General features: G+C 48.1%; 7 protein-coding genes across 13 annotated transcripts; 4 read left to right on the top strand and 3 right to left on the bottom strand.

Annotated features, from left to right (window-relative positions):
- The first annotated feature begins 952 nt into the window (after positions 1-952).
- FOIG_07422 (uncharacterized protein) lies at positions 953-1,843 on the top strand. The gene has a single exon (XM_031206996.1). It carries the CDS (start codon positions 1,146-1,148, stop codon positions 1,671-1,673), a length of 528 nt encoding a protein of 175 aa, XP_031064115.1. The 5' UTR covers positions 953-1,145; the 3' UTR covers positions 1,674-1,843.
- On the bottom strand, positions 1,572-3,169 carry FOIG_07421 (uncharacterized protein). Its single transcript, XM_031206995.1, has 2 exons — positions 3,016-3,169; positions 1,572-2,964 (listed from the first exon to the last, which is right to left on the bottom strand). Exon 2 carries the CDS (start codon positions 2,921-2,923, stop codon positions 1,694-1,696), a length of 1,230 nt encoding a protein of 409 aa, XP_031064114.1. The 5' UTR covers positions 2,924-2,964; positions 3,016-3,169; the 3' UTR covers positions 1,572-1,693.
- Positions 3,170-6,053: 2,884 nt separating this feature from the next.
- Positions 6,054-9,273, top strand: FOIG_07420 (cellular nucleic acid-binding protein). Of its 6 annotated transcripts, XM_031206990.1 has the most exons (10): positions 6,054-6,218; positions 6,507-6,583; positions 6,790-6,877; positions 7,170-7,189; positions 7,247-7,281; positions 7,332-7,345; positions 7,408-7,422; positions 7,469-7,590; positions 7,640-7,766; positions 7,819-9,235. In XM_031206990.1, exons 2-10 carry the CDS (start codon positions 6,545-6,547, stop codon positions 7,965-7,967), a joined length of 609 nt encoding a protein of 202 aa, XP_031064109.1. In that variant the 5' UTR covers positions 6,054-6,218; positions 6,507-6,544; the 3' UTR covers positions 7,968-9,235. The 6 variants fall into 6 exon arrangements, with proteins under 6 accessions (XP_031064109.1, XP_031064113.1, XP_031064111.1 ...); XM_031206994.1 differs by lacking the exon at positions 6,507-6,583 and having other exon boundaries at positions 7,819-9,273; XM_031206992.1 differs by having other exon boundaries at positions 6,444-6,877; positions 7,819-9,273.
- A 1,010-nt stretch (positions 9,274-10,283) lies between these two features.
- Positions 10,284-12,350, bottom strand: FOIG_07419 (acyl-CoA dehydrogenase). Its single transcript, XM_031206988.1, has 4 exons — positions 11,396-12,350; positions 11,068-11,344; positions 10,894-11,002; positions 10,284-10,843 (listed from the first exon to the last, which is right to left on the bottom strand). The coding sequence occupies exons 1-4, from the start codon at positions 12,215-12,217 to the stop codon at positions 10,507-10,509; spliced, it is 1,545 nt and encodes a 514-aa protein (XP_031064107.1). The 5' UTR covers positions 12,218-12,350; the 3' UTR covers positions 10,284-10,506.
- A 1,077-nt stretch (positions 12,351-13,427) lies between these two features.
- FOIG_07418 (uncharacterized protein) lies at positions 13,428-16,537 on the top strand. 2 transcript variants are annotated; one of them, XM_031206986.1, is made up of 4 exons: positions 13,428-13,537; positions 14,592-14,715; positions 14,854-15,439; positions 15,489-16,537. In XM_031206986.1, exons 1-4 carry the CDS (start codon positions 13,479-13,481, stop codon positions 16,367-16,369), a joined length of 1,650 nt encoding a protein of 549 aa, XP_031064105.1. In that variant the 5' UTR covers positions 13,428-13,478; the 3' UTR covers positions 16,370-16,537. The 2 variants fall into 2 exon arrangements, with proteins under 2 accessions (XP_031064105.1, XP_031064106.1); XM_031206987.1 differs by having other exon boundaries at positions 13,428-14,715.
- Positions 16,538-17,124: 587 nt separating this feature from the next.
- On the top strand, positions 17,125-26,573 carry FOIG_07417 (uncharacterized protein). The gene is made up of 3 exons (XM_031206985.1): positions 17,125-17,718; positions 17,785-24,225; positions 24,275-26,573. The coding sequence occupies exons 1-3, from the start codon at positions 17,545-17,547 to the stop codon at positions 24,290-24,292; spliced, it is 6,633 nt and encodes a 2,210-aa protein (XP_031064104.1). The 5' UTR covers positions 17,125-17,544; the 3' UTR covers positions 24,293-26,573.
- FOIG_07416 (uncharacterized protein) lies at positions 17,778-27,284 on the bottom strand. Its single transcript, XM_031206984.1, has 2 exons — positions 25,828-27,284; positions 17,778-25,778 (listed from the first exon to the last, which is right to left on the bottom strand). Exons 1-2 carry the CDS (start codon positions 25,871-25,873, stop codon positions 24,856-24,858), a joined length of 969 nt encoding a protein of 322 aa, XP_031064103.1. The 5' UTR covers positions 25,874-27,284; the 3' UTR covers positions 17,778-24,855.
- Between the last annotated feature and the right edge of the window lie 194 nt (positions 27,285-27,478).

The raw sequence follows: 27,478 nt of genomic DNA, 5'->3' as shown, positions 1-27,478 counted from the left end.
GACGCGGTTCTTTTGGATTCTCGGGCTTTGTCGACGGAATAAACACCGTTTTCAGCCAAATCAACGCAATATGATTATTTGTCCAGCCCTTCTCACTGCAGGTGAATTCCCAGTCTTCCAGGAAGTCCAATTTCTCAGGAAAATGTTGTTGTTGGACCGTTTTCCCTTTGAAGATCACCAAAGGTCTCAGGACTTTCCCCGTTGCCGAGATACACTCGAGAATTGTGATCCAAGACCTTGAACCAGGCTGACGAATAAGTACTGACTTCTTGTCCTTGCAACCAAGGAATAAACCGTTCAGTCCTATCCCTTCCATCATTCCAACTTCGTCGACGTTGTATCTGTTCTTCTGCTTGACTATTCGAACTGCCGGCATCGACAATAACATGAAGAAGGCCTTGATAAGTTCAGTAGAAGCTCCGTTATAACGGTCAGAATCCATACTCTTGCCCGGTAAAGTCTTCACTTCTTTGTTCCTGTCCATAAAAGACTGTAACCAGCGTTTTCCGACGCCTTCTGGGAAGCCGTTGCGTATTGCGATCTGGTTTGCAAAGTGTCGGACCTGTTGGTGCGAAACAGGGCACCCTAGGTCAGCTTGGACCATAATCCAGTCTCGTAATCTTCTTTCCTGAATAGCTGAGAGCTTTTGTTCAGGTTCATGAGCTTGTCTTGGTGTTGTGGCACCTTTAATTCTATCTTGGAGCGTTGAACGGTTGATGCCACAAGCCGTTGCAGCTTTGTTTATGGAAACTCCTTCTGAAACCATCTGAAGAGCAGCGCTCATATCTTCTTCAGTGAATTTCGTCATTCTGAATTGATTGGTATACTTTACAAGTTCATACGATTAAAATTGGTGGAGTTGTGAATTTTTTAAGATATCATTAATTGGGAGGTTGGGTCAAAAAGCGGGTGGCCGGTTTCTGGGGGTGGCCGGTTTCCCCGTATCCGACGTTATAAGTGAGGGTAGAAAAGTCTCACCGCCACAAAATTACCGCGCCCCATCGTGGTCCTGGGCGTCAGTTGAGCCAGCACCAGATACGAAAAAGAAGTTCCTGATCGGAAGCAAGGAGATAAACATAAAATTATCAGAGACGGAACAGCCTTGGGTCTGTACAGCCACTGTTATTGAGGCATCTGTTGAGACAATGGGGTCGGAATTTGGGTCTGTTTCTGGCGGGTACATTGTCCTTCAGGGGCCATTAATCAAGGCCTGTCTTTCTATGAACATGATCGATCTGTCGAATCGTCTCACGGAAGAACAGGCTTTAGAGTTCGTACCAGGCGGGAAGTTGCGATTTGTCCAAAATCGTGTTACGGTACCAGGGGGTCCAACTGTGGCAACCATGGGGGCATATGCACATTTGTCGGTGACCAGGGCTCTACTTGATGATGTTATCCCAACTGTGCTGGCTGAAGAGGTTGTCGATATTTACCTTTCAGTCTTCTACTGCCGCTTTAATCGTGATGGAAGCCCTGTTGGCCAAGCATTGGTTCTTGTTAGAGGCATCGAGAAAGGAGAGTTCCGTCGAATTGGCCAAGTTGGCATGACTGGAGAGACCATAGAGCCCTGGGCTGAGAATAGGGATTTTAGTAAGTTTGCGCCTCTTACAGATGACGAAGAATTTCTCAGTATGGGGGATCGACCTGGGATCTACAACTATCGAATTGTCTAGTCTATCATTAAGCAGCTTCATTAGGATTCATCGCCATCCCGTCCAGGCCATAGAAGCTTCCTGCGAATCACCGCCGAGATCATTCCATATAAAACAACGAACCACATGATCACGAGCAAGATTGTCATTGCACTTGACACCCACTTAATCCCTTCACTCTGCAATTCCTCACCAATGTACGCCGTAGCTAGTGTGAAGCCAATATTCGGGAAGACAAAAGCCCACCAACTCATGCTGAACTTTAATTTCCATCTCAATGCAGAGGTGAGGACGGCGAAGAGGCTGAATCCAAGGAACCAGAAGCCGACACACCAGATCCATACGCCAGTCCAGAGTGCCAGCACTCGAAGGATTTCGTTCGCCATTGGGTATGTCGCAAAGTAGCCATAGCCTTCAGGAAGTGATCTCGACATACCAATGATGGCCACAGCTGTGTATCCTGCTGGGCCTACAGCGATGAACATGCCAGGTCGCATTGCTGGTGCTGGAAGACCATCCTGCATCAACCTGCCCAAATACAACGGATACATAAACAAAGATACGGTCCACCCAAGACCCTGGAAAGTCAGACCAGCTACTAGCATTGACATCCGATGTTCCGGGCTCTGAGAGGACATGAGGGCAGAAGCGAGAGTCCCAGTGAGCATTGCTGGGAATACTGGTAGAATCCATGCTGGTGTCATGGAATGAATAGGCAAATGAGCTCCGGTAAATAGGACGTAGAACTGGACTATTGCTGATAAGATCGAAAGACCAGCATACAACCAAAAACACACTCGCAACGCAGTAGCTAGCCACGGCCCAGTAGCGGGAATTCCATATACAGTTGCATTCGCAATGATAGTAGCGACGCTGAGTAGAGAGCACGGGAAGAAAAGGCTCTCAGTGGGATGCATTAAGCTATTCCTCAGCGCATTTGCCGTCTTCATGAAGCGAAATACAAGACCGGATACGATAGTTACAAAAAGGACCAACGTAAGGATAAAGTAGATCTTGCCGATAACCTGCAGACCTCGAAACTGATGTGGTGTTGAATGTAGCAGTAGCGCAATACCGCCTGTGCTCATGACAAATGTGAACCATGCCCATGTTATGTGCTTGAGGCGTTCCACGACTCGAACGTTGGCTGTAGACCTGAAGTGCTTCTGTCCTGCCACTCGTGTATGGCCTTCTTTCCAGTTATCATTGTCCATGTCTTGGACGCGGCGTTTGAGGTCGAGACGACCATCGCCGTCTGCGGAAAAAGACATTCTGAGACCGATAGAGAGCGAGAAACAATGAAGGATGAAAGCTTGGAGGGTTCAGCAGAGAAAGGTTGAGCTCGTAACTGGAGAAGGCCCACTGTTTGATCAAGGTCGTGACGAAAGTTTAACTTGGTGATGGGTTATCGTTAGTCATGATTAGGCCAGGAAGGCTGAGATGCGAGGTTCTTGATAAGCCAATTATTAAACCGCCCTCAGTGAGATTTTAAAGATATCAGGCGTCGATCAATGATTATTTAATGGCGTTGTACTAACGTTATTTGAGGTTGATCGAAATAGCGTGAGGCATCTCCCGCTTTAACGAGCGAATGGGATGTCAGCTCATGAGGAGCGGACATCCACCAGCCACCGAGATAACACTACATGTACAAATAATTGAAGACAGATAATTTCGATTTGCTCATTTGTAAATAAGGAGCCGCTGAGTGCATCGGCGGTTTGAAAGACTTTTTCTTGAATGTTATCCCTAGATATCCTTCATACTTCATCATTGATTGAAGCTACATTATAAGAAACCTGATTACTCCAGCTATTAAGCCTATTGCAGGGTAAAGGGCGTCATGAGGAGGCCCATAAGAACTTAGCGATATTGGTCGGTATCCCTTCTTTAAAAGGTATTGGAGTCTTGCGAAGTGCTTATAACGAGGGATACCATGGTAGTATTCGACCTGCGGAGGGGACTGACGAAAGTGGGACGTGTTGGGATGTTCAGTAGCTGTCACTGAACCGTGGAATAACAGGAGGGTTGCCAAGAGGCACCCTATCAATCGGAAATGTATGAGAGAAGACCAGCACGGAGGAATTAGTACTGTTATGGTACTATCGGACTGATGATTGTTAGAAATTTTCCTGGGAATAAAAGTGTGCGGATTGAAGTAATAAGTATAAGGGGAAAAGATGAGAGGGAACAGAGGAAGATATTCTCGCATTATTTTCACGGGAGGGTTTGTTGAAGTCAGTTCTCCATAAGGTTGGGGCGTCTCTAGATATCTCATATCGTCCTGTAGATGTAGACGTAAAGGGAAGGTTTTTGGTGTTAACCGCCAACTCTTATCAACCTTATGTCTCATATTCGGCCTTGTTTGGTCCATTCAAGAACGCCCTCAGACTTAATTTTCGCGGACTATGGGCGTGTTAGAAATCTAGAAAGTTTCAGAAAGCATTCATTGTGGCGAATAGTCGAAAACGACAGGATTCCACCAATTGCTTCCCATTTTTGGGATTGCCAATAAGCATTTATAGGATTCAATGAAGATGACTGGCCTGAAACATGACAATAGTTTACTGAAGTATTACAATCTCATGGGTTGACTATGCTCTAGCCTGATTGGATCTCAGCAGAATGGTGTATATTCCCATCAAGATGATTGATGGCTTCAAACTAGTAGCTACGTCTCTCAAGCCCAGTCACCAGGTGCTCGGCAAAATCGGCTTTAGCAAATGTAATACAGTACGGGTCTGCTGAGACTCTGTTTAAGTATTTTCAAGGAGCCAGCATCCATTTCCTCTGGAATGAAATTCCAACAAGAAATTGATGCTGACAGCGAGGCCGACCTCCTCCCATTGTCAGAGTGTATAAATGGACCAACAACAGGAACTAATAGGTATGTTATAAGCAAATCAAGTTATTAAATGGATATTATCATGTGTAAAAGCAGTTCCGAGCCCTTGGGCGATATTCTCAAACTTCAAGGTCCAGTCTACAACGTCGTTTGATTTCATCTCGCTGCCAGAGATCCTGATGGCCAACCTTTCATAGAAAATTAGAACTTCTGTGTCTCGTTGGGAGGATGAAAGAGCAATCTCATCATCGAAACAAGTCGGTGCTTCAGACGGACAGAATTCCGTCGTTGTCGAGGAGGCTACTCGAGGGTGCACAGCAGCTTTGTGTCACACTCTGCTACCAAGTACGTACAATTCTCCGATTACAACGGCGTACAACGTACATGTTGAGACTGAACACAAGTTCCAATTGGAGAACGTCAGGCAGCCGAGTTGTCTCGTTGAGGGAGACAACATCCTTGACCTTGATTGTAAGCGTCCAGTGAGGCTCTTAGCCAGCGAAAGGGTGAAGACTATTGGAGAATGAGTTTATTGGAACAAAAGGCTCTGTTTTCAGTTTCTTGAAGAAGTATTGTCTCTCATGTATTCGAATTAGGCTGAGGGCATCATTCACGCCTCCGTTGATAAGCCGTCTCATGATGTCGGCTGGTGTTTTGCTATGTTGCGTCGATCTGGATCTCAAATTATAGCTTCACAGACTATGCCTGAAACAGCTAGAACCTCCACCCTGCCCCATCTGTGCGGTCGCGTCGCGTCTTTGGCGATCTCGCCTGATTGTGCATGGTTAGGGCAACTGCATTTCATCACGTTACAGCGTCGGATGCAAGGTCATTTGACGATGTTGGCAAGTGTGTTAAGAGCGATTTCTGGGAAGATTTGCGATCAAAAAATGTTTCAGAGTATCTCATCTGACATATCTTGGTACCTCAAAAGATCACAGCTGCTGTACCTATCTGCTTGGCTCGGCTCTGATAGATGATTATGACCTATCACACTCAGCCCTCACAAGCACAAGTCGAGTGATACAAAGTGATGATAGCCATAATGTCGCATCTTGACCGGCTTTGGCATCTTGCATCATCTTTGTACAACGTCGCCATATAGGGCTTAAGTACCAATAGAACAGCTCTAAATGTTGTGTAACAGCCAACTCAGACGCCATCGACCCATCCATGATAAAGGCCTTGTCAGACTGACATTGTACATCCTCGTTTGACTCGAGGTTTTCGAGAACAATGACAAGCGAGCCAATGCCTGCTGAACACAATAACAGACTAATTTATCTAAATCAATTTCTCGGGTAGTTACAGATCAATGGGCGTCAGGATACGAATATCTGTAGTAAAATGTGATCGGGTGATTGCACAGTGCCCCGGCTAGATCCAAATCCACGATGCTAGTCCAGTGGATGTTCTCGCTGCAAGGGACGACTTGCAGCGGAAGGGCCAACGATTTGAGCCCTGAAGCGAGAAGTCAGGCCTCCACTGTGGATTAAGAAACGCACTGGGCCAGGGACTTTAGACTAAGGTAAGGTAGACGGCAGGGCAGGCGGGCAGTATGCAGATTCGACCCGCACTTACTCAACCCGTCAAAGCGCGTGAAAACTCCCCTCAACTCTGGAACTCGGCCTTGGTTCTCTCTTTCACACATCACCACAAACTTTCCTCAAATTCTCGTTTGATCCCCTCCTCTTGCGAACATAAGCAAATCAAACTTTTCGGTAAGTTTATGACTTTACATTATCAGAATTCAACACGCAGCCTCTTTACCAACAACTCCCACTTCACTGCCGTTCTTTCGCATCATCATCTCCCAGCGCTCGCCAGGAAAAAAATCCTGGAGCAAAATTACCTGGGAAATCTCTGCACCCCGCCCCCGCCTACCACTTTCAGCTCTGAGAACGTTGTGAGTGGGCTTAAAACTCACTGTCCACTCTCATGACAAGCCATTGGGACGAGCCGTTGGATGTCATTGTCGGCAGTCAATCACTATTTTAATGCGATTACAGCTCCAATTGCGAAGTTCAAGAGTCTCTGAATCGCCCTCATGACTTTCTCACGCCTCTCAGCCATTTTGGTTCAAAGAGTCTGTGTTTTCTCATCTGCAAAGAAAACCTTTCAATTTCCTCCAGTTCCCCCTCTTCTTACTTCTAGCAACTCCGTCACTACACATCAACCCCTCGCCAATCCCTTGCCTCTATCGGATCTCGGAGGCGGGTGACCACTCTAACTTTTACCTTAACACACTTTCATATCTGTGCCTCACTTCTTGGACTGACTTTGAGAATTCAGAAACCCTTTCACACAACCACTCAATTTCTCAAAATGGATTCTTTCCAGCAGCAACAACAGCAGCAGCCCCGTGGCGCTTGCTACTCTTGTAAGTCTGATCTATCTCATTCAGACTCCTTCATCAGCATGTTCCGCACCAAGACCTGTTTTCAGACCAATGCAAGCTTCTGCGCTTGCTTTGGTTCCAAAGGCGACCCAAAATAGTGCGCTGATGCTGTGGCTTGCCCTTGACGTGTTTATGCACGGCTGGTCGCGTGCCATACACTCACCGCAGACCCGGCTTGGCAGTGGCTTTTGAATCTCATTAAGCCTCGGTTGCGACGTCTCGTTTCCACATACTTTTACTTCTACACTCGAACAAGCACTAACATGATTTCTAGGCGGTTCTACTGGCCACCAGGTATGATACGCATTTCGACGTCTGCGTCTCTGTCAACCCACTCACTGTTCTCTCTAGGCCCGTGACTGCCCTACCAAGGGTCCTGCTAAGTGGTGAGTATTCTCTCAAAGTTTTTAGTTTTTCTTTGCTAATTGAGATTTAGCTACAACTGCGGTGGTAAGACCTGCTGGCTCTTTTTCAATACTGTAGTTTTGTCGACTAACATTTTTTGCTCTCAGGCGAGGGCCACATGAGTATGTCTCTCACCTCTCTTGTTTGACTGTCGCTAATTCATCACAGGCCGTGACTGCACCGAGCCCATGAAGGATAACAAGTCCTGCTACAAGTGCGGCCAGCCCGGCCACATCTCCCGTGACTGCCCCATGAGCGGCGGCAGCGGCCAGGCTACCGAGTGCTACAAGGCGAGTTTATTTGTCCTTCAGACTACGGCTGCGGCTAACAACGTTTCAGTGTGGTGAGATTGGCCACATTGCCCGCAACTGCTCCAAGTCCTCCTACGGTAACAACTATGGTGGTGGCTTCGGTGGTGGCGCTGGCAAGACCTGCTACTCTTGCGGTGGCTACGGCCATATGTCTCGTAAGTTGCACTTTTATCCGGGAACATTTGATCTTGGCTAACCAAATCACAGGCGAGTGTGTCAACGGCATGAAGTGCTACAACTGTGGCGAGTCTGGCCACTACTCCCGCGACTGCCCCAAGGAGTCCGCTGGTGGTGAGAAGATCTGCTACAAGTGCCAGCAGCCTGGACACGTCCAGTCTCAGTGCCCCAGCAACTAAAATGGTGGCTCGTGACTCAGCATCGCGACTGAGGCGAGGTGGACGTGGAGACTCGTTGATACCCACGGACGATTTATTTCCTAGTTCTTTTACGGCATTTTGACAAAAGTTCAACTTCCTCGCACGACTTCTTATGATCATCACGGCAGAATGGAGGCTCACAAAACAAACCGTGCGCGATTCTCGACGAGTGGCTGGCGGCGACCAGCTTTGATTGGAACATATCGGCATTGGATTTCGTCACACAACGAACGAACGACTACGACCATGAAATCGACTCGACTTTGAGACAGACGGATGGTGACGGGTGGGGGTGACGAGATCAAACTGAAAATATCTGGTGTCTTGCATGCAATGTTTCACAACACCTCTGGTGCTCTGCTTACTCGCTGCAAGTGGAGAACCCAAGCTGAGAAGAGCTGGGTGTGCTCCTTTGGTAGTCAAGTCGAGATGAAATGCGTTGATCCCGACGTTGTGGAAACTCTAACCTGGTGTGACTGTGTGTTTCGATATTGCCGACCTATGCTTTGCGTTTCTAGCAGAAGCGGGTGTGTAGAATGAAGGTGAACAAGGCTCAAAGGGTGGCTGTTCCTCTTGGACGCACCAGCACAATCGGCCTGTTGCTATTAAGATAGTCTCCGATTAGTAGCATGCTATTCGGACAATAGCATGTTCAGTCAGCTTGGTATGACGAAATGGCGAGCGAGTTGCTGGTCACGCAGACAGGAACCCTTCAGGGGTAACTGTGTGGCTAAGGTTCAGATCTAGAACGGTTCAAGACTCGGAGTGCACAAGAGTTCCTGGCGTGGCTCGTTGCGGCTCATATTAAGCCTACGGGAAGATACGGATCCGGCACGAAAGACCTTTTACAACAATCTCGGCTGAGTTTTTGAATAAGGAGCTGATACAGGTGAAACTCAGCAAGAACTTTAGCGGCCTAAACACAGACATTCAATGAACTAGGCTGTCGGCATGACTCAATAATTTCAAAATCCGGGACTCTGATAATTAAGGTCGACTGCAGACAGGGAGAATGCATAGAATCAAGCTGACTGCCATGTCGTTTAAATGAAGGTAAAAAGATCGGAAGCGTTAACAGCCTGGCTCTGGATTCTATATCAGGCTGCTTATATGGGTAGCATCATGATAGCAAGAAAACTACTCAGGCTTTGCTGCGTAATATACCTACTATTATCTAGAAGATGGACACTATCTATAGAGCCTCTGAAAAGGCTCTTCATTTCCAACTGAAACTAATCAAGTGCGCCATTGGAAGTATTGTTTGAATTGGTATCACAAGCATGCCATTGTGTAGACTTCTCCATCGATCTGTGCTGAGTTGAGTTGTCTACTTAACATTTACACCGTGGCTGGAATCCTATCTAGATTCATCACACTTGTCTTGGCATAGATGATTCCAGACTGCCAATACATAAATGCAATTTGGATCCAAGTTTGATCTTTTTTGGTGCCCTTGATAAGCCGCTGGATATTCTAGTACTTGGCCTTTAATCTCTAACAACACCTCAACCGCCTCTCTTCATGATTTTTCATTGTTAATGGAAAACTAACCGTCATTCCGCACGTCAGTTTCCTTCAATCAACTCTTTTGAATGAGTGATGCATACAAGATCACTCACCGATATCTTTGGCTGGATAATACCAATTTCAGGCTTTTCAAAGAGCGAAGAGGAATATTCAGGGACTCGGATCGCTGGATTGAGATCGAAGTTTTGGTTGTTTTGCGAGGACTACATGGCTAAGCCCTTCATGTTAAAAAGATACCTTCATGATGTTTTTACAATTTCCGATCAACTTGTTGACAACGCTTGTGTAGTCGTACGTTGTTACCAATGCTTGGTTATATTTCTACTTTGGCCTTCGCGTCCTTCCCCTGGGCAACGATCGTCTGCCACGAGCGGCACCTGTAGGTGAACTCTGTTTTATATTTGATAGATATCCATTTAATAATGTTATTACACACCCTGGCCACTCTTTAATTGACGGTGATCGAAACACGAGAGCCTGTTTCAAGGCTCAACTAGCTTTGAGATGGGGTGCATCTACCCATCTGGCAAGTTTGAAAATAACGTCGTAGAGAGAACGCCGACTTGCAGCAGATGCAATAGACTCAACAGTAGTTCAACTGATCAAGAAGATCATGTTCAGCCACGATACAAGGACATTGGCTTCAAAGAGCTGGACAGCTGGTACCCTAACGAGCAAACTTTCTGAAGTCAGTACGCCAACTTATTTGTCGATTTTAGGTTGACAGGCGACGACGACGAATACTGAAACACATAGCAGAAAACCAAGTGCTTCGACTCTAGGAGTATTAATACAACATTGCAAGCACCCAATGCAAAGTGTCTACTAAGTTTGCTCGGGATCTACCTAAAAGGTTGCGTTAACGCAGCCTAGAAAGTAATTAATTAATTATCACATGTCCTTCGGCTTAACAAGAAGAAATAAATTGCTGGATATTTTCCAATAATACATGGTTTAAACTATAGCCACCTTGAAACACTGCACCGTAGTCTTACAACATCGCCTTGGGGAAGTTCCTCATGGCCTGTCTCACACCGAGATCTGCCAACACTTCCTCGGCACCACCAAGAATGGCATCGAACTTGTATGTTCGGTGGAACATCTCGATAAACTTGCCCATACCAGTCTGGGTAATACCACGGCCACCCCAGATCTGCACGGACTCGTCGGCAACTTCGTGGGCAGCACGAGTGGCGCTCATCTTGAGCAGACCAATGGGGCCGGCAAGGTGCTGTGCTTGCTGTGAGTAGGGCATGTGGCACATTTGGTAGGTGACGGTTTCGAGCCATGACTGGTTGGCTTCGATGAGCGCGATCATCTTTGCGAGCCTGGACAGCGTTAGCAATTGAAGAAATATGCTGGGTTTAGAAGAACTTACTTCTGGCGGATGACGGGTTGGTCAATGAGTGACTTGCCGAACACCTGGCGTTGGTTACTCCACTTGAGGCACTCCTCAATGATGGATCGCGACAAACGGAGACTTCCGCCTATTGAATAGAGGTTAGATTTAATCTGAATGGTTATGCCGCGGTTGGGAGGTGGTAACACTTACAAACCATGTACCATCGCTCGTGGTTGAAGTTGCTCAGAATGACCTGGATACCCTTGTTCTCCTTGCCCAACATGTTCTCGGCGGGGACCTTGACGTTATCGAATGTCACGAAAGCTGTACCAGCTGTTGTAGAGTAAGAGGTCTTGATCTGCTTAGTCTCAACACCCTCGCCACGCTCGATAAGGAAGACACTCAAGCCCTTGTCGGTTCGGGCACCTGTAACGAAGTAATCGCACCATACACCGTTGGTGATCCACTTCTTGGTACCGTTGATGATCTAGTTTGTGTGAGCGCTTTATCTTCGATCTTCAAGTAGCAATTGACTTACATAGTGCTTGCCATCGGGTGTCTTCTCAGCAGTTGTGCGCAATCCAGCGACATCTGAACCAGCGAAGGCCTCGGTGATGGCGAGACAGATCTTCTTCTTGCCGCTGAAGACCTCGTTGGCAATCTTGTTCTTCCATGCTTCGTCGCGGGCGAAGTTGAGAACCGCTGTCAATCCAATAGTCATACCCGCCATGTTTCCATCAGCGAAACCTCGAGCCATAGCTCGCGCAAGCTCCTGTGCCACGATCAAGTCATGGAAGTAGTCGAACTCCTCACCCTTGACGGCGCCTCCCATGAGATCAACACCGTGGAGATGCTTTCCAGGCCCAATACGCATGTGTAAGATGCCCAGCTCGCTCATGCGATCAATCATCTTCTGGCTAATGTATCGTCCAGTCGCCTCGCACTCTTGCGCCTCCGCGTAAAGCTCACTATCGACGAATTCTCGGAGCTTGCGCTGCAATCGCCTGTGGCTGTCCTTGTAGTAGGGCGAACGGAAGGGCTCTGCAAGCCATAGAGGCTCGGCGTAGGGGACCTTGCTGAGGTCACCAGGCTGTGGGGTAATAACTTGAGGCTTCTCGCCCTCGATGGTGCCAACGGCGAGGTCCTTGTACTTTGTGAGAACTTCATGTCGGTGGAGATTGTAGAAGGCGGTCGTGGCATCTTGACCGGCGACTTGTTTTAGGACAGTCTCACCACCAGGATGAGCGTCGACAAAGTCTGTGAGATCGTAGACTGTGCTATCGATGATGCACCAGAGGGACTCGTCGGTTGTATGGGAGCGGACCTCCTCGCGGGAGAACGTATCTGTAGGAGAGCTCATGGTTGTGATTTGGGATATTACAGCGAAACGAGGTATCACAAGAGTATAGAAGAACAAGTGAGAAACAGAGTTGAATGAATGGAATTTGGCTTGCTTTAGCTGTTCTCAAGCCCCCAGACACACATTACCCCAGACGATGAATGACCTTGAACCTCGGCACCGACTAAGTGGGCCTGCTGTGATGAAATACAAAGCCTCCCATTGGCTTCAGCGGCATCACTTCCATTTTGTGGGGGCGGGGCCGACGCATTTGCACATGATGGAATGACCTGAATCTTGACCAAAAAAAAGTGAGACATGGATAGAGGGTCGCTAGAGTTGAGTCTTTCCTCGGTAATAAAGCTCGATAACTCATTAAGCGAGGTCTCTATCCGCGGCTTGTTAAAAGCCCATCATCGTCCTTCTCTCAAATGGCCTGATGTTATGGGCCTTGAGCTTCATTACACAAAACTTAGGAACTGTCGTTCACTAACATTCGTTAGGATCTGCTTGATCCCAAGGCAATCCCCTGCAAGAAATCATGAAAAGACCATACATGTTCCGCTCATCTGATTTCATTCCTGATTGGCTATAAGGCAACGCAGGTAAAGCACTTGAGGGGACTGAAGTTGCAGTAAAGGATGGCTATCGAGGACGACGACATTCAGCATCTAGTATAGAGCGACGCCCCAAGACTCACTCATTGATAAGCTTCTAATAGTACTTGCGCTGCTACTCACTTGAGTGACATTGAGAACAACACGTTGACAATCCTTCCAAAAACTGCACCGTTACTTACGCTCTGTCTGATGTGTTGAGTTTGCTCATTACAAGCTACCCACCTACACCCTTCGAAACCTGGTTGTCGCTATAGCATCTTCTCGCTCGCTCTCATCACTCAAGCAACCTAGATTATCATCAAGGACAATATTCTGTGTATTCCTGTCTCTCTATCGTAAGCTCTGTACCGCTTAGCTCAACCTGTACCAGGGGCTCTGGGTATTTGGACATGGTGGCTTGACAGTCTCGTGGGTTCGTTGGTAAATCCGTGGAGGGCTCACTCTCTAGAATGCATCTATCTTGCGACAGTGTCAACGCTTCAGAGACAGACGCCAAAATACGAAGCAGGCAATCAAGTTTCTTTACTTGTGCGGCGAATCGCGTTAGTCATGGCCCCACGCCGCTAGAAGCCGATAAAGATAAAACTTGAGGATTGCCTCAGAATCTTTCCCTTTGAGCCTGAACTGATTCATTTTATGTTTCATAAGCTCTTTGAAGAGCAATGCGATATTCTCTCTTTCATCCTGATCTATCTCACTTGCACCCTCGATTCTTACTAAAGTACGTATCAGCCAGTCTTCGTTCTCTTATCACTTTGCCTCGCTCTTACATGGCCCTGCTTGCGCTCGACTCGAAACCTCTGAACCGTTTTCCAACCTCCGTTTCTCAGACCTGGTACGGCTTGGCAAACGGGAGGATCCACGATTTGAATCTGGATCTGCACAGGCCTTTTGAGGGGCATCTTGGTTCTATATCAAACGGCGGGCCTTGTCTTGTCAACGTGTTCCCATGAGCAGCAGTTCAGAGCCGCCATTGGCTTGGTTATTTGCGGGCTTTTCTTTGTGTATCTTCATTCTCAGTTTATTACTCTTTTTCGAACCCCGGACCTGCATCCGTGACAGCCATGTCCCTGTCCGCCTCATTTTGGCCTTTTACATACTGCCGAGCCTCCTTATCAAAGAGGTTGCTCCAATGGCGATGTTTTTAAGTCGAGTTTAAAGCTCATACTAAAGCACCGAGGCGCGCATGGCAGCGCCTGTCCCTGCGCCCGCTTTCTAAACGGTTTTGCCATTTGGCACCCGGGGGTTTTGTTCTTATTGATGTTTCGCGATTGGCTCTTCTTCGTTATCTGTAGTTTGCAAACCGCTCAGGTTGCCGCAACTATCTCCAAATGGGTCATTGGCTAGAAATTGCCTTGATCTAAGCATCGTAGGAGCTAACACACCCGAGACACCACACGGCCATTTCCCTCCCTCCATTATGCGGTGGATATATTTCCCTCGTGATCGTCATTGTCACGGTATCTAGCCCCTTACTAGTTGTCATCCATTCTCAGGAAACTTTGGTGGCCAAAAACCATTCTTGCCTGACATGACTTTGACACCTGGTGACCTCCTTGTCAACCGTTGAGGCTTATATCCCTCCGTTCTGGGCTACACCTGTATCCCTCACCCTATCATGCCTTGTTATATCTCTCTATCTCGATCCTCTTTCCCTACTGGAAGTCCAGTTATCCTTCTTTTACCATTGCTTTATACCCATTCCTCAACGCATATCTTTCGACCATACATCTTGAATATCTCAGCATGGATGCTTACTCGATATGTTGCACTAGTCCTGCCGCTAGGCATACATCCAAGATCTACCAGGATCTCTGGTCTACCCGTCCACATACTCGGGTTGGGTATGATCAAGATAAGATCTTGAGGAAATTCGTCACTATGGATAGTTTGAAACAGGTATGTACAAATTTTGCACCAAACTTGCCGTTGTTAAATGTCTCATATTGGACGCCACTTATGGACTGGGCAACGGTGGCAGTTTCATTCTCAGCCTCTTACACACTTTAAAGACAATGCTGATTAACAAGCTTACAGCGTTGGAGGGGTGATCTGACCTCAAAACCACATATTGGTGTAGTTGGTGCTGGTCTCGCTGGTCTTCGATGTGCAGATATTCTTATTCAGAATGGCTTCAAAGTCACTATCATTGAGGCCAGGAATCGAGTTGGTGGCCGCTTGCATCAAGAGGTCCTTCCAAATGGTCACTTGGCTGATGTTGGTCCAAATTGGATTCATGGAACCAACGATAACCCAATGCTAGATCTCGCCAAGCAAACGAATACTGCCATCAGTGACTGGGAGTCAACGTCTTGTGTCTTTAATGAGTCTGGCGAGCTCTTGTCCCTCAAGGATGGTGAAAAGTACTCCACTATCGTGTGGGATATCATTCAGGATGCGTTCAAGCACTCCAATAGCAACTCATCAGACATCGATTCGAAAGAAAGTCTTCACGACTTCTTTGCCCAGAAGGTGACGGAGAGGGTTCCTGATACTGAAGCCGACCACGAAAGGATACGAAGCATTGTCATGCAAATATCTGAGATGTGGGGTGCTTTTATCGGCAGTCCTGTCTATAGACAAAGCCTGAAGTTCTTTTGGTTGGAAGAGTGTATAGAAGGAGGTATGTGGAGTCCGAAACTTCTTGAAAACAATCAGCTAACTCGAACCAGAGAATCTGTTTTGTGCCGGCACATACAAGAAGGTTCTTGATGAAGTTGCGAAACCTGCTCTTGAGGGAGCCGAGATCAAGTTCCAGACCAAGGTAGACAGGATATCATATCGATCAAATTCTGAGGAAAAGGCAAAGGTCACAACAGAGAGCGGCCAGACACTCCAGTTTGACGAAGTTGTTGTCACTGCACCCCTTGGCTGGCTAAAACGAAACCTCGACGCTTTTGAGCCTGCGCTACCTGCTCGAATCGCCAAGGCAATCGATGCCATCGGTTACGGATGCCTTGAGAAGGTCTACATCAACTTTCCCAAACCTTACTGGCTTGGTAAAGAAGGTGACGACCGAAAAGCAGAGGGTTTTGTGCAATGGCTCTCACCAAATTACGTTCCTGATCTGAACCCAAGACGATGGAATCAAGAGGTCGTGGAACTTGCCAGCCTGGACCCAGAAGTTTCACATCCAACCCTTCTCTTCTACACATACGGCGAGCAGTCGCAGTATATTACCAGCGAGCTATTGAAGATATCGGATCCCCAGAAGAAGGATGAGTTCCTCCTCAACTTCTTCAAGCCATATTACTCACGACTTCCGCATTACTCGGAGAGTAACCCTGACTGCAAGCCGTCTGGCTTTATGGCTACAGATTGGCTTCACGATGAGCTTTCAGGATTCGGAAGCTATAGTAATTTCCAGGTTGGTTTGGAAGAGGGTGATGCTGATATCCGGACAATGCGAGAGGGTTTGCCGGATCATGGATTGTGGCTGGCAGGCGAGCACACTGCGCCGTTTGTTGGTCTAGGCACAGCGACTGGAGCCTACTGGAGCGGTGAGGCTGTTGGTAAGAGAATAGCGGAGGCTTATTACGGACGATCCAAGTAAGGGGCCTTTGAATATTTGACGGTTTCTTCGGCGAGAAGAGACACCGTCAATCGTTTGTGGTTAGGGTAACAATAGACAACATGCATAAAACGGCCGTTAAAGAAATCTTGGCAAGGGTATGCGCGTGATAAGCAGTGAATATGTCGTTGTCTCAGGCTATCAAAGGGACTGCAAAGAGATCGATGATGCATTTGTTTGAGGTGAAGTTGCAGCTGCCTTGACTCACCCGATTTACCCAAAACAGCAAAGGCAATCTTTCGCAACAAATCGTGTCAGAGCAAACCACGTCACAGTTGATCAAGGCATTGTAGTATCCATGACGTGGGCAGCACAATGTGATGGTGTTGCGCGGTGAGCCGACCTTATCGATTGAGTTCCCCAAGTTACAATAGAGGTTGCGCGAGTCGTATCACCCACTAAAAGCGCAATTCATAGGTCAAATGACGCCCCCAGAGATGCCCTCGGGAGATACATCATGGACCAGCTGCTTTGGTGCGCCGCTCGAAACGATCCTTGAAATCGAGTCACGAGCCTCATGTGTTAGTGTTTTAGCGCCTCGAGGGGCGATATACTGGGTCTTTTCCAGGCCTTCTACCGCCTGTAGCTCGTATGGATTTGGCAGTAGAGGGTCCACTGGAGGTCTATCCCCCCCCCCGCGCGTTGCCGTCTCAGCCATGGTCCATGCCCATGCAGGTCGTGACTGTGTGACGCTGTCTGTGACGGTGACCCGACTCTTTGGGAAGTGTGCCTCGACACCTTTTGCCAACCTTACTTTGTTACTGTTCTTTTCTTTAACTCAGGTTTGTATCAACCAAACCTTTTCAGCCTCGTTGGTGCCTTACCCTTACTGCCACGATTCACATCCCCAAACTTAATTAGTTTATCCGATCTCGCAGCGAAGTTCTTCTCCTCTTACAGCTTCTTCTCATGGCCTTCTCCCATTTCCTCTAAACATGTTCTACGGCCCCGCATCTGGCCGGGGTCCTCAAGCTTCCGACTGATAGACGCCGACGTAGGCCTCTGCCTAGACAGCAGCGATACTCTGTCAATAACTTACACCATTCCGATAGTCGATATTCATCCTTCGTCTTCTATCATCCCTCCCTCTTGGGCTGCGTGGGCAGTCATCGCCACTCCGTCCATCGACTCGATCGCATCCCACGAACGACGGCATCATGGCGACCCTCTTCCAGTCTTTCCGGAGCTCCTCTATGCCAAAGAGGTTGCTACGATATGCCCTTTCTCGACTGGAACTTCTCGATGCCGAGGCTCTCGATATTGATAATTTAGATTTGGCGATAGGGAGGAATACAGTCCTCGAATTTCGCGATGTTGGGATCAAGCTAAAGGTAGGTTTAATGACTGTGCATCCATCAACGGCTTAGAAGATCATGGTCACTGATGCTCCGCCATAGAAACTCAACAAGCTGTTGCAGCTTCCTGACACATTCAGATTGCAAAAAGCCAAGGTTTTGCTTCTGCGAGTCACCATCCCGATGGACTTTTACACAAGCCCTATAATAGTCGAGGTCGACGGTGTTGATATTGCGCTGCAAGTCATAGGAGCGGAATCCAAACCGGCTCGTTCATCAGGCACAAGAACACCCGAAGAGACCACCGCTGTACCGAACACCGTCGACCTTGCGCAATCATTCCTTGAAACGCAGCCACGATCAGAGCGAAGGAAACTCGAGGACGCTTTGGCCGCCGAAACCCAGGATCTTGGCGCTTCCATCGCTATGAGCGATGATGGCAGTGAAGACGATTTGGCATACGGAACAGGCCAAGCCCTTTCTCTCCCAGCGTTTTTGGCCGACTTTTTGCAGGGCATCGTCGACCGAACGCAGGTAAGGATAAAAGGTGTTAATTTTCAGCTGGACGTTGAAGTGCCTGTTGAACCAAACACCACTACGACTGAGTTGGTGTCATTTCAAGTTGCACTTGATGGCATCGATGTCGAGGGTGTTACCACTTCCTCTGATAACGCTGAAGGATCTCCCACCATCGTACCAAAGGAGGGCAAGCGTCATGTTTCATTGTCAAACGTACGGGCGTACCTCATTTCAGAAGCAAATGTTTTTTCTGCTTTGGCGCGATCGCCTTCCGTCACTTCGCCATCGCTTGCTTCTTCTCCAGCTATGACCAGGAATCCACCGTCACGCCAGACTACTACACTTTCATTGAGCAGCCTTCACGAGGAATCCGTGACAGCATCGCAGGCAAGCATACGATCAGAAGAGCAAGAATCTTCACCACGGCCAGGTTTTCCGCAAGTAGAACCCTTAGTTCTTTCACAACACAGCATCAATCAACGACTCGCGGGTTCACACCAGAGTCTTCAGTCCGATAATTCTTTGGCTGGCTCACAGCAGAGCCTCAGAGACGAATACTCCGTCGATCACGAGTCTCCAGAGCACGAATATCCTCTCGGCGACAGTGAGGACGCACTTGGAATCCCATACGAATTCTCAAGCCCTCAGGATGATGATGCAGAAGATAGCCCCGTGACCCCCCGGGCATCGATGTATCACGATTTCAGTAACAGTCCCAATGACGAACCTGTATTTCACTCAACCTTTCTTCCCGGAGAACACGGCTCTCATTCAACTGCGCTGGAGAACGAGAGACCTCAGTGGACGATCGCAGAACGGGAAGCCAGATCTGCACCTACACTCGAGACGCCAGCGACACAAGTTAATTTGGAAGCTTCTAGGAGGGGCGTTTCAAACGAGCACCTCAGTCGGACTTCTTCAAGTGAGAGCTTTGGTGCGAGATCGGCTGAAGACCTGGCACAGTCTCATATGTACACACACGAAGAAGCAGAGAGCATGTACATGAGCGCTTTCTCACAGACTAACGCTCAATCAGCGGCCTTTCTGCCAGCAGTTCCTTCTCATGGCAATGCACCTTCGCCGAAACCCCAAGATGACTTGATCGAAGAGGCGGAACAACTTTCTGAGCCAGCTAAACCTGTTGAGCCAGTCGAGGCGGCAGTAACTCCACCTACGACGGCGCATACACATGTGGCAAACGAAGAAACTGAGCCAGACACCATAGACGCAAAGCCCGACATGCCAGAAGCGATTCCTCCTCAGATATCAGATGTCAAGCCTCCGAGCCCAGAGTTACAAGAGGCTCCAGCCACTGTACCATTGGAACAAGAGTCGAAGCCTTTCATTCCCGGCGCTTGGGAAGATGACGACGACGATGATGATCCTTCAGGGAATGCCATAGCACCATCCACTACCTTGAGACACTCGATGTATCGGAAAGATGATCCCTCAATATCACTGGATGCCTCAGATAGCGAATCTTCAGAGCCTGCGTTTTCAAGGGCATGTCTTACTGATGCTGACCCAGAGAATCCCCGTACGCCTACCAGACAACAGGAAGGTGCTGCTACTCCCAAAGGACCAACGCGTCTAGTCAAGGAGATTCTAAATTTGAAAACCATCTCGATATATATCCCATCACAGCACCAGCATCTGCATGTTCAACCTGCATCGCCAGAATCTGTAGCCCAGCTTTCGCAGTCAATGGGACGGTCTACATACCCTCAAGCTCCAGGTGCCTTTTCAATGCATGGCGGGCCTTCCATGCAACAGAACAAGGCAGCATCAGGGGCTTCGAAAATTGACGAAACACTAGAGGTGAACCTGTCACCCATAAATCTTAAATTCGACGCCTCATTGGGCTTCTTACTAGCGATGGTTGTTGGGAAGCTGCTGGACGCTGTGAAATACAAGAAAGCGCCCCCAGTTGAGAGCACAAAGCAGGAGACTAGTTCAAAGAAGATGCCCAACCTCAAAATAACATTGGAGGAGATCAAACTCGACTTTATTAATCGCTTGGGAGGGATCTCAGATACACCTGAGCGTTATATGGATCTGGATCCATCGCCATTTTTCGACCAGGAAGTTCTGCTCAACACAACCTTGCAAAACTTGGTTATTTCCATTTTCGAGACTGAGATATCAACACCGCCAGTCATTAAGGGTAAATTGGCGACACAGCCAGCTAGCCTGACCAAGATAGACTTGCAGAAGTTCCGCTTCGGGTATGCAAATGGCGACATCATATCCTTCGACAAGGGCAAGCCCATGAGTGCATCGGTTAGGGAAACATTTCTATCGGCGGGTTCTGATATTGGAATTGAAATCCTTCAATCAGGCGGCAAAACCAAAATAGATGTCCAGACTCTACCGCTCGTTTTCCAGCTTGATCTGCGACGGCTTGACGAGACTTTCAGCTGGTTCGGTGGCCTTAGCAGCTTCCTTAATATGAGTGCTTCGATAGCCTCGAGTCCTGCACCAACACCCAAACCAGCTGCTCCTACACCAAAGCCTAGAGGGGTTCGATTTGATACTCCAGTTGATCCGAATGACAAATCCGTGGCATCACAAAATAAGATTAACGTGCGCATTGGAGGCTCTTATGTGGAGCTCATCGGAAAAGACTGCAGCATGCTGGTTGAAACTAGTTCCATTAAGGCTGTGAGCCGTGACGAGGTCATAGGATTGGGGTGCGGCATGGTTCGAATAACAGGGCCATACTTGAAGAACTCAACAGCAGATCCTCCTATTAATACCGAGATCACCACAGTTCGAGTCGAGTTCTTGACGACCCCTAACGATTCAGATCTCGAGAAACTCCTAGAGCTAATCATCCCTTCAAAGCATCAATTCGATGGCGATAACGACGAGATCATGGTTGATACTTTGCTACGTCAGCGAAGGAAGGGCTCCGTACTGAGACTCTCAGTCGATGGTGTGAATGTTCGCGTTCAAAATATGTCCCAGCTCTCAATTCTACCGAACCTTGGTGACGAAGTTGCAAAGCTTTCTACCGTCGCAAAATACTTGCCTGAAGATGACCGACCCGGCTTATTGACCTTAGCAAAGATCCAAAAGGTTGCGTTGAGTCTAGACTTTGGCGGCAAGCTTGGCCACCTCGGTGCGGACATCAAAGATCTTCACGTAGGCCATATCACAGTCCCTTCACTTGTTGCCATAGCTATACACGACCTTTCTGTGAAGAGAAATAGGTCAGAAGAGCTGGTTAGCACGGCAACATATGGAGCCAAGGAAATCTCACTTCGTGGCCCAGTCTTGATGGCACGGATGATTGGTGACGAGATCGAGCCGGTTATTAAGCTGAAGATGCAAGATCTGTGTATTGAGTACCGCGTCCCTACGATCATGGATATTCTCGAGCTTGGAGAAGACGCCACACCCCAAGATTTCGAAGCCAGCCTTGCTGCCTCAGTAGCAAACCTTGGTGACCACGCGCATTATGCTTTAACTGGACAGCCTGGCTCTCCGGGTGAGAAGAGCAAGGGTGGGAAGCCGATGACTCTGGATATTGGCTTCCGAGATTGCCTTTTGGGACTTAACCCGCTGGGCCAACCCTCGAAGATGGTGATCGCTCTCACAGATGCTCATCTTGTCACCGTGTTGCCCAAAGACGTGGAGACCAATGCTGTCTTCACCATCAATAAGTCATCCATCTTGCTGATCAACGACATTGCCGAAGTTGCAACAAGCGAACTTCCAGTCACCCAAAGACCGCGCGCCTCATCTTCAACATCTCGCCAAGTAGCGGATATGTGCGCCAGAGGATATGTGGACATTTGCTACATCTCATCCGCCAAGCTTGTAGTCGATGTGAAGGAACTCGATGATGGAGAGAAGCAGCTTTGTGTTGAGCTCAAAGATGACCTCCTTGTTCTGGAAACATGCGCTGATTCAACACAAACTCTGATCTCTTTGGCCAATGCGTTGAAACCACCAACTCCACCGAGTAAGGAGAATAAGTATCTTACAGATGTAGTCCCCATGCAGGATCTGCTCGCTTCTATTTCAGCTGAAGCTTTCGGTAGGCCCGAGGGAGAGTACGATTTTGACCAAGATTTTGCTGGTGCTCAGGAGATGGCTGGGAGCGATTCAGAGGCCGACTATAACACAGACAGCCCGCTGCAAGTTCAGTCACAATTTTACGACGAGGAGCCAGTTGCCGAGGAGCTTTTCGACGCCACAAGTAGCTCTATTATCTCACATGGGTCGTATCGCTCCGGGCCCCAGATGAAAGACACTAACGAGGGTGTATTACTGACCGGGTTTGGCTCAGCAAGCCAGCAAACAGTTGACTCTGACGATCTTGTCATCCAGGAAGACTACTATGGTAGCGGCGCTTCAAAGGACAGCAAAGCCAAGATCTGGAATTCGAAGAAGAACAGCTACGATCGGGCGCCCAGCGACTTGGTGAAGCGCAGCCCTGTCAGGGTATCCGTACGAGATGTTCATGTTATATGGAACCTTTTTGACGGCTATGACTGGGTTCACACGCGAGATGTCATAACGAAGGCAGTTCAGGACGTTGAAGCCAAAGCATACGAACGACAAGCCCGTGCTGGTCAAGTCCAGGTCTATGAGGAAGAGCTAGAGGATGAAGAGGCCATCGGAGACTTTCTCTTTAATTCTATTTACATCGGCATCCCAGCAAACCGTGATCCCCAAGAATTGTCTCGAGCTATCAATGAAGGCCTGAACGACAATGCAACAGAGACTGAATCGGTTGCAACCACGGCTTTCACTTCTGCTACCAACAGGACAGCACGTGCCCGTCAACCAAAGTCGAAGCGACTTAAGCTCAAACGCAGCAGGCATCACAAGATCACCTTTGAGTTACGAGGTGTTGATGCAGATTTGTTTGTTTTCCCACCAAATTCAGGGGAAACTCTCAACAGCATAGATATCCGCATTGACAACCTGGACATTTTCGACCACGTCCCAACCTCAACATGGAAGAAGTTTGCAACCTATGACCAGGATATGGGAGAGCGAGAAATGGGCACTAGCATGGTTCATCTTGAACTGCTCAACGTCAAGCCACAGCCCTCACTCGAGGCGTCTGAGATTGTGCTAAGAGCGACCTTGCTCCCTCTGAGGCTGCATGTGGATCAAGATGCTCTTGATTTCATCACCCGATTTTTCGAGTTCAAGGATGACCAAGTGCCTGTTCACACGTCAAAAAGTGATGTGCCCTTCCTTCAGAGAGCTGAGGTCAACAACGTAGCAGTAAAGCTCGATTTCAAGCCCAAGCGAGTTGACTATGCTGGTCTCCGTTCTGGACACACCACTGAATTCATGAACTTCATCGTTCTCGAAGAGGCGAGAATGGTTCTGCGCCATGTCATCATCTATGGTATCTCGGGATTTGAGAAGCTCGGTAAGACCCTCAACGATATCTGGATGCCTGATGTCAAGGCAAACCAACTTCCTGGCATTCTAGCTGGTCTGGCACCTGTTCGTTCCCTTGTCAATGTGGGCAGCGGTTTCAGAGACCTCGTTGAGGTGCCTATTCGCGAGTACAAGAAGGATGGACGTGTGATCCGCAGTATATCGAAGGGTGCCACAGCCTTTGCTCGCACGACCGGTACCGAACTGGTTAAGCTGGGTGCCAAGCTTGCTGTTGGTACACAATACGCATTACAAGGTGCCGAGGGTATGCTTTCAGACCCTCAACAAGCATACGAGGGCTGGGATGAGGATGACATGGACCCTGAAGAACAGAGACAAATCTCTCTCTATGCAGATCAACCTACGGGCGTCATCTCAGGCATTCGGGGCGGATACCGATCTCTTGCCAGAGATGTGAATCTCGTGCGCGATGCCATCATTGCAGTTCCTGGCGAGGTCATGGAGAGCTCTTCAGCTACTGGCGCCGCAAAGGCTGTGCTAAAGCGAGCACCAACGATCATTTTCAGATCCGCTGTCGGTGTCACTCGAGCAATAGGACAGACTCTAATGGGAGCCACCAACTCGATTGATCCCAACAACAGACGAAGGATTGAGGAGGTAAGTCAATATGAGTTCATGTCAACGAGCTTGACTAACAAACTGCCAGAAATATAAACGATACTAAGTCGCTTCGTCGACTCGTTCAACATATCTAGAACACGATACGAATGTGGGCAACATATTATGGCGCAATGATATTGAGATACCAATCACATCGGAGTATCACAGGTGTCTCTGATCTCCCGTGTCCTTTCCATCTTCATCTCGGTGTTTTTCAATCGACTCTGCATATAACGGTGCTCGGACCAAAGGGATATTTTGTTCTTTAAGAAAGAGGCATGTTTCTTCATGCACTCGTCTGTGATAGATCGGTAAAAACAGGACATGCATTTAGATGCACAACATAGACCCTGGAGAGGACAGGCATGCGTTGATTGATTTTTCTTTTCACATTTAGCTAGGAGTTGGATTATTATTACTTGGAGGGTTCTTTGTCTCATGGATGTTTCCTATTGTTGGGACTGGATTTGATACTATAGATACCTGTAACAGAATGAAAGAGTGGATCGCCCAAAGCTTGTTGTTTATATTCTGCATTCAACACATGTGTATTCTTCAGCTCATTCGCTTGAACTATCAACTAGCCGCAAAGGCCATGCTCATAATACTATCACTGCCCCAAACTTCTTAAAAGCCATCATCAGGGACTCCCTTCTCTTTCTCCAACTCTTTTCTGACACGGTTCGCATCAACCCACCACTTGTGACTCTCTTCCTTCCCCGTCCACTCACCCTTCTCATTAATCTCATCCCAAGGTTTAGGGCTTAAGATGTAGTGAATGTTCTTGACGCTCTCATCCCTCCAAATAGCATCATGGACTCCTTTCCATCGTAGCGTCTTGAGCGCGTTATAAATGTACGGCAAAGGAACCCATCGCTCACGATATAAGTCTGAGAGAAGTGACTGGTCTGCAAAATCCATATTGGCGGCGTCGGCCTCCATATGCGCCAAAATTTGCGCATAGAGGCCCTGAGAAGGATTGACGACCTGCAAACCACCGTTCATAAAGCCCAAGGGTCCGACTGACGGATCGGCAGCCTCAGTTTGCGCGGCATCGAGATTCGAGTGCTGTGAGGTAAATGCGCAATTCTCAGGAATCCAGTCCTTTGGATAGTGAGGCTTCTTGAGGGGGTTGCATACACAGGCATGACCGGCTGCAAAGACACGCTTGCTGACGGTCTTATCACCAGTCTCGGCAATCGAAGGAGGGTCCAGCTCGAGATCCATCAGCTCGTCCATGTTGCGCAAAACAAGCATGTCCGAGTCGAGCTGGACGACGCGCTCATATTCGGTCAAAGAGAAAGGCGCAAGCTTGCTCCAACAATCGTAGAACCGTGGGTCATTGGAGTAATCCTTGCCTTTGGTTGGCAGTAAGTATGGGATGTGCTGAACGGCAATGCCACGAGCACGGAGAGCTGTGTGACCTTCAGGGGGGAATGAATCGGTATATAGTGCCACAAGAGGGTAACGAGATTTGGCGGCGCGAAGAGAATGTTCGAGGGTGAGAAGACCGGGCAAGTAATCCAGGTTCGTGATAAGACTCGTCCAGACTGAGATTGTAAGTTAGAACTTGTGTTACGCATGGTTTAGCCTCTTTACCTTTAGGCGAGTCGACAGCTCGTTTCCGGGATTCTGAGTCTGCCATCTTGCGAAACCTGAAGATTTGTCCTGGAAAGGTCTGTGGTTGTGTATTTCCAAGCGATATCGCAAGAGTTGGTTGAAGCGGGGGAGGGGTAATAGCAGAATCGAAAATTGATAAGCAACAGTCTATTCTCCTTGGGAAACCGAAATTGACACTGATTTTCAATGAAAGGGTGAAAGAACAGATTCTGTAATGTTTCTTCTACTTAGAAGTCATATTTTCCCACTCTTGTACACAAAAAGGCGCATATCATGAGTCGTCGATGTCCAAATTTAGATGCTGTACCTGACGATGGCGGGGCATTTTTGGGGTTCTTCAGTGACGCCATTGACGATCTGGTCTGTAGCCTCGATTGGAGAAGAAAATGTAGAATCACAGATCCTGCAAATAATCAGGAACCAGAGTCGACAGTCCGATGGAATTAACATCATGATCTCTTCACTTGAAGGTTGTAGTTCTGGTCGTTTTCATAAGATTTGTAGAGAGAGTTTCGCGTATGCAAAGCAGATGCAAGGCACAAAGTTTGAATCTAATCAATCAATCGACCATGGGTAGCCCAAGCTGCCATGTCTTGATCGAACCTCGGATACTTTCATCATACCCTGTTGGGTCCAGTGCCATCATACCACAGCCCATGAGCATCAGATATGACTCTTCCGTACTTTATCTTCCGAATCGGACATTATGTCCGTCATGTTCTTCTTCTTGAACTGTTCTTCCTAGACCTTCGGCTAGAAGCCGAGGTCCTGGACTCCAGTGACTATGTACCGAGATCAAGAGAGCTGCCATATGTCCGATGAATGTCCTATGTCGGCCTGCCATGGACATTGACGGCAATAAGTTCTTGGTCGTTACAGTCCCTGCTGAAGCAATCATGGGCTGTAGCCTGCAATTAGGTGCACCGGTGACCTCCACCAACACAAGATAAGCCCGGTTCGCTTTCAGGTTCCGATGCTCAGAAAATGATAGACTGCAGCTCCGTAGCTGTTCGACGTCGAGAGACTGATATCGTATCCCGGCAACCTCTAGTTGTTATCTCATATTTGGGTTCATAACCAGTCCCTGACATTGACAACTAAAGACAAAGTTTCGAGATAACACAAAGGTGCATCATGATAGACAGACAGCCACAGATTGATTGGCAGATCTTGTTTCTGTTCAAGATATGATACTGTGTCTATTTTTGTTGAGCGTCGTCATGACCTCCTGGTATCAGCCCCTGAATCAACTCGTAATCGTGTATCTTGAAGAACGGGAGGAAATCCGATCGCCTATGTTTTCGGTCAAGCACATGGTGGTGTCAAGGTCACAGCCATCCATGATGAACTAGGGGCCCTAGCTCTTACGGTGAGGACAAGGTGAGGAAGCCTTGAAGGCAGGCCCCGTTCAACAATTTTTGTTGACCGGCGCCACCGTAATTCCAACAATAGCAATCGCCCCCTGGTTTAAGCCCCTATGGTCTAGGTTCTAGCTCTGCCTTGTTTGAATTTGGCTGGAGAATTCCTTCTGGAATCCGAACTGTGCAACTGAAATCAGCCGCCAGCGCAGCTCAACAATCTCAGACGCGCGCGAATCCCAATATTCACACGGTCTTCAGTTTATGCACGG

Source organism: Fusarium odoratissimum (assembly GCF_000260195.1).
Source record: "Fusarium odoratissimum NRRL 54006 unplaced genomic scaffold supercont1.10, whole genome shotgun sequence".
Classification (NCBI taxonomy): Eukaryota; Fungi; Ascomycota; class Sordariomycetes; order Hypocreales; family Nectriaceae; genus Fusarium; species Fusarium odoratissimum.
This window is presented reverse-complemented; position numbering and strand designations above follow the sequence as displayed.

Excerpts from the sequence above, each read along its gene's own strand:
- FOIG_07418 (XM_031206986.1), top strand. The coding sequence starts at position 13,479 with ATGCGATATTCTCTCTTTCATCCTGATCTATCTCACTTGCACCCTCGA. Across the intron at positions 14,716-14,853 it reads CTATGGATAGTTTGAAACAG|CGTTGGAGGGGTGATCTGAC; the intron begins GTATGTACAAAT and ends ACAAGCTTACAG. Across the intron at positions 15,440-15,488 it reads GGAAGAGTGTATAGAAGGAG|AGAATCTGTTTTGTGCCGGC; the intron begins GTATGTGGAGTC and ends AACTCGAACCAG.
- FOIG_07417 (XM_031206985.1), top strand. The coding sequence starts at position 17,545 with ATGGCGACCCTCTTCCAGTCTTTCCGGAGCTCCTCTATGCCAAAGAGG. Across the intron at positions 17,719-17,784 it reads ATGTTGGGATCAAGCTAAAG|AAACTCAACAAGCTGTTGCA; the intron begins GTAGGTTTAATG and ends GCTCCGCCATAG.
- FOIG_07421 (XM_031206995.1), bottom strand. The coding sequence starts at position 2,923 with ATGTCTTTTTCCGCAGACGGCGATGGTCGTCTCGACCTCAAACGCCGC.
- FOIG_07420 (XM_031206989.1), top strand. The coding sequence starts at position 6,545 with ATGACTTTCTCACGCCTCTCAGCCATTTTGGTTCAAAGA. Across the intron at positions 6,878-7,169 it reads CCGTGGCGCTTGCTACTCTT|GCGGTTCTACTGGCCACCAG; the intron begins GTAAGTCTGATC and ends CATGATTTCTAG. Across the intron at positions 7,767-7,818 it reads TGGCTACGGCCATATGTCTC|GCGAGTGTGTCAACGGCATG; the intron begins GTAAGTTGCACT and ends ACCAAATCACAG.
- FOIG_07416 (XM_031206984.1), bottom strand. The coding sequence starts at position 25,873 with ATGGCAGACTCAGAATCCCGGAAACGAGCTGTCGACTCGCCTAAAG. Across the intron at positions 25,779-25,827 it reads AGCTGTCGACTCGCCTAAAG|TCTGGACGAGTCTTATCACG; the intron begins GTAAAGAGGCTA and ends TTACAATCTCAG.
- FOIG_07419 (XM_031206988.1), bottom strand. The coding sequence starts at position 12,217 with ATGAGCTCTCCTACAGATACGTTCTCCCGCGAGGAGGTCCGCTCCCAT. Across the intron at positions 11,003-11,067 it reads CGAGCGATGGTACATGGTTT|GCGGAAGTCTCCGTTTGTCG; the intron begins GTAAGTGTTACC and ends TCTATTCAATAG. Across the intron at positions 10,844-10,893 it reads CAACCCGTCATCCGCCAGAA|GCTCGCAAAGATGATCGCGC; the intron begins GTAAGTTCTTCT and ends AACGCTGTCCAG.
- FOIG_07422 (XM_031206996.1), top strand. The coding sequence starts at position 1,146 with ATGGGGTCGGAATTTGGGTCTGTTTCTGGCGGGTACATTGTCCTTCAG.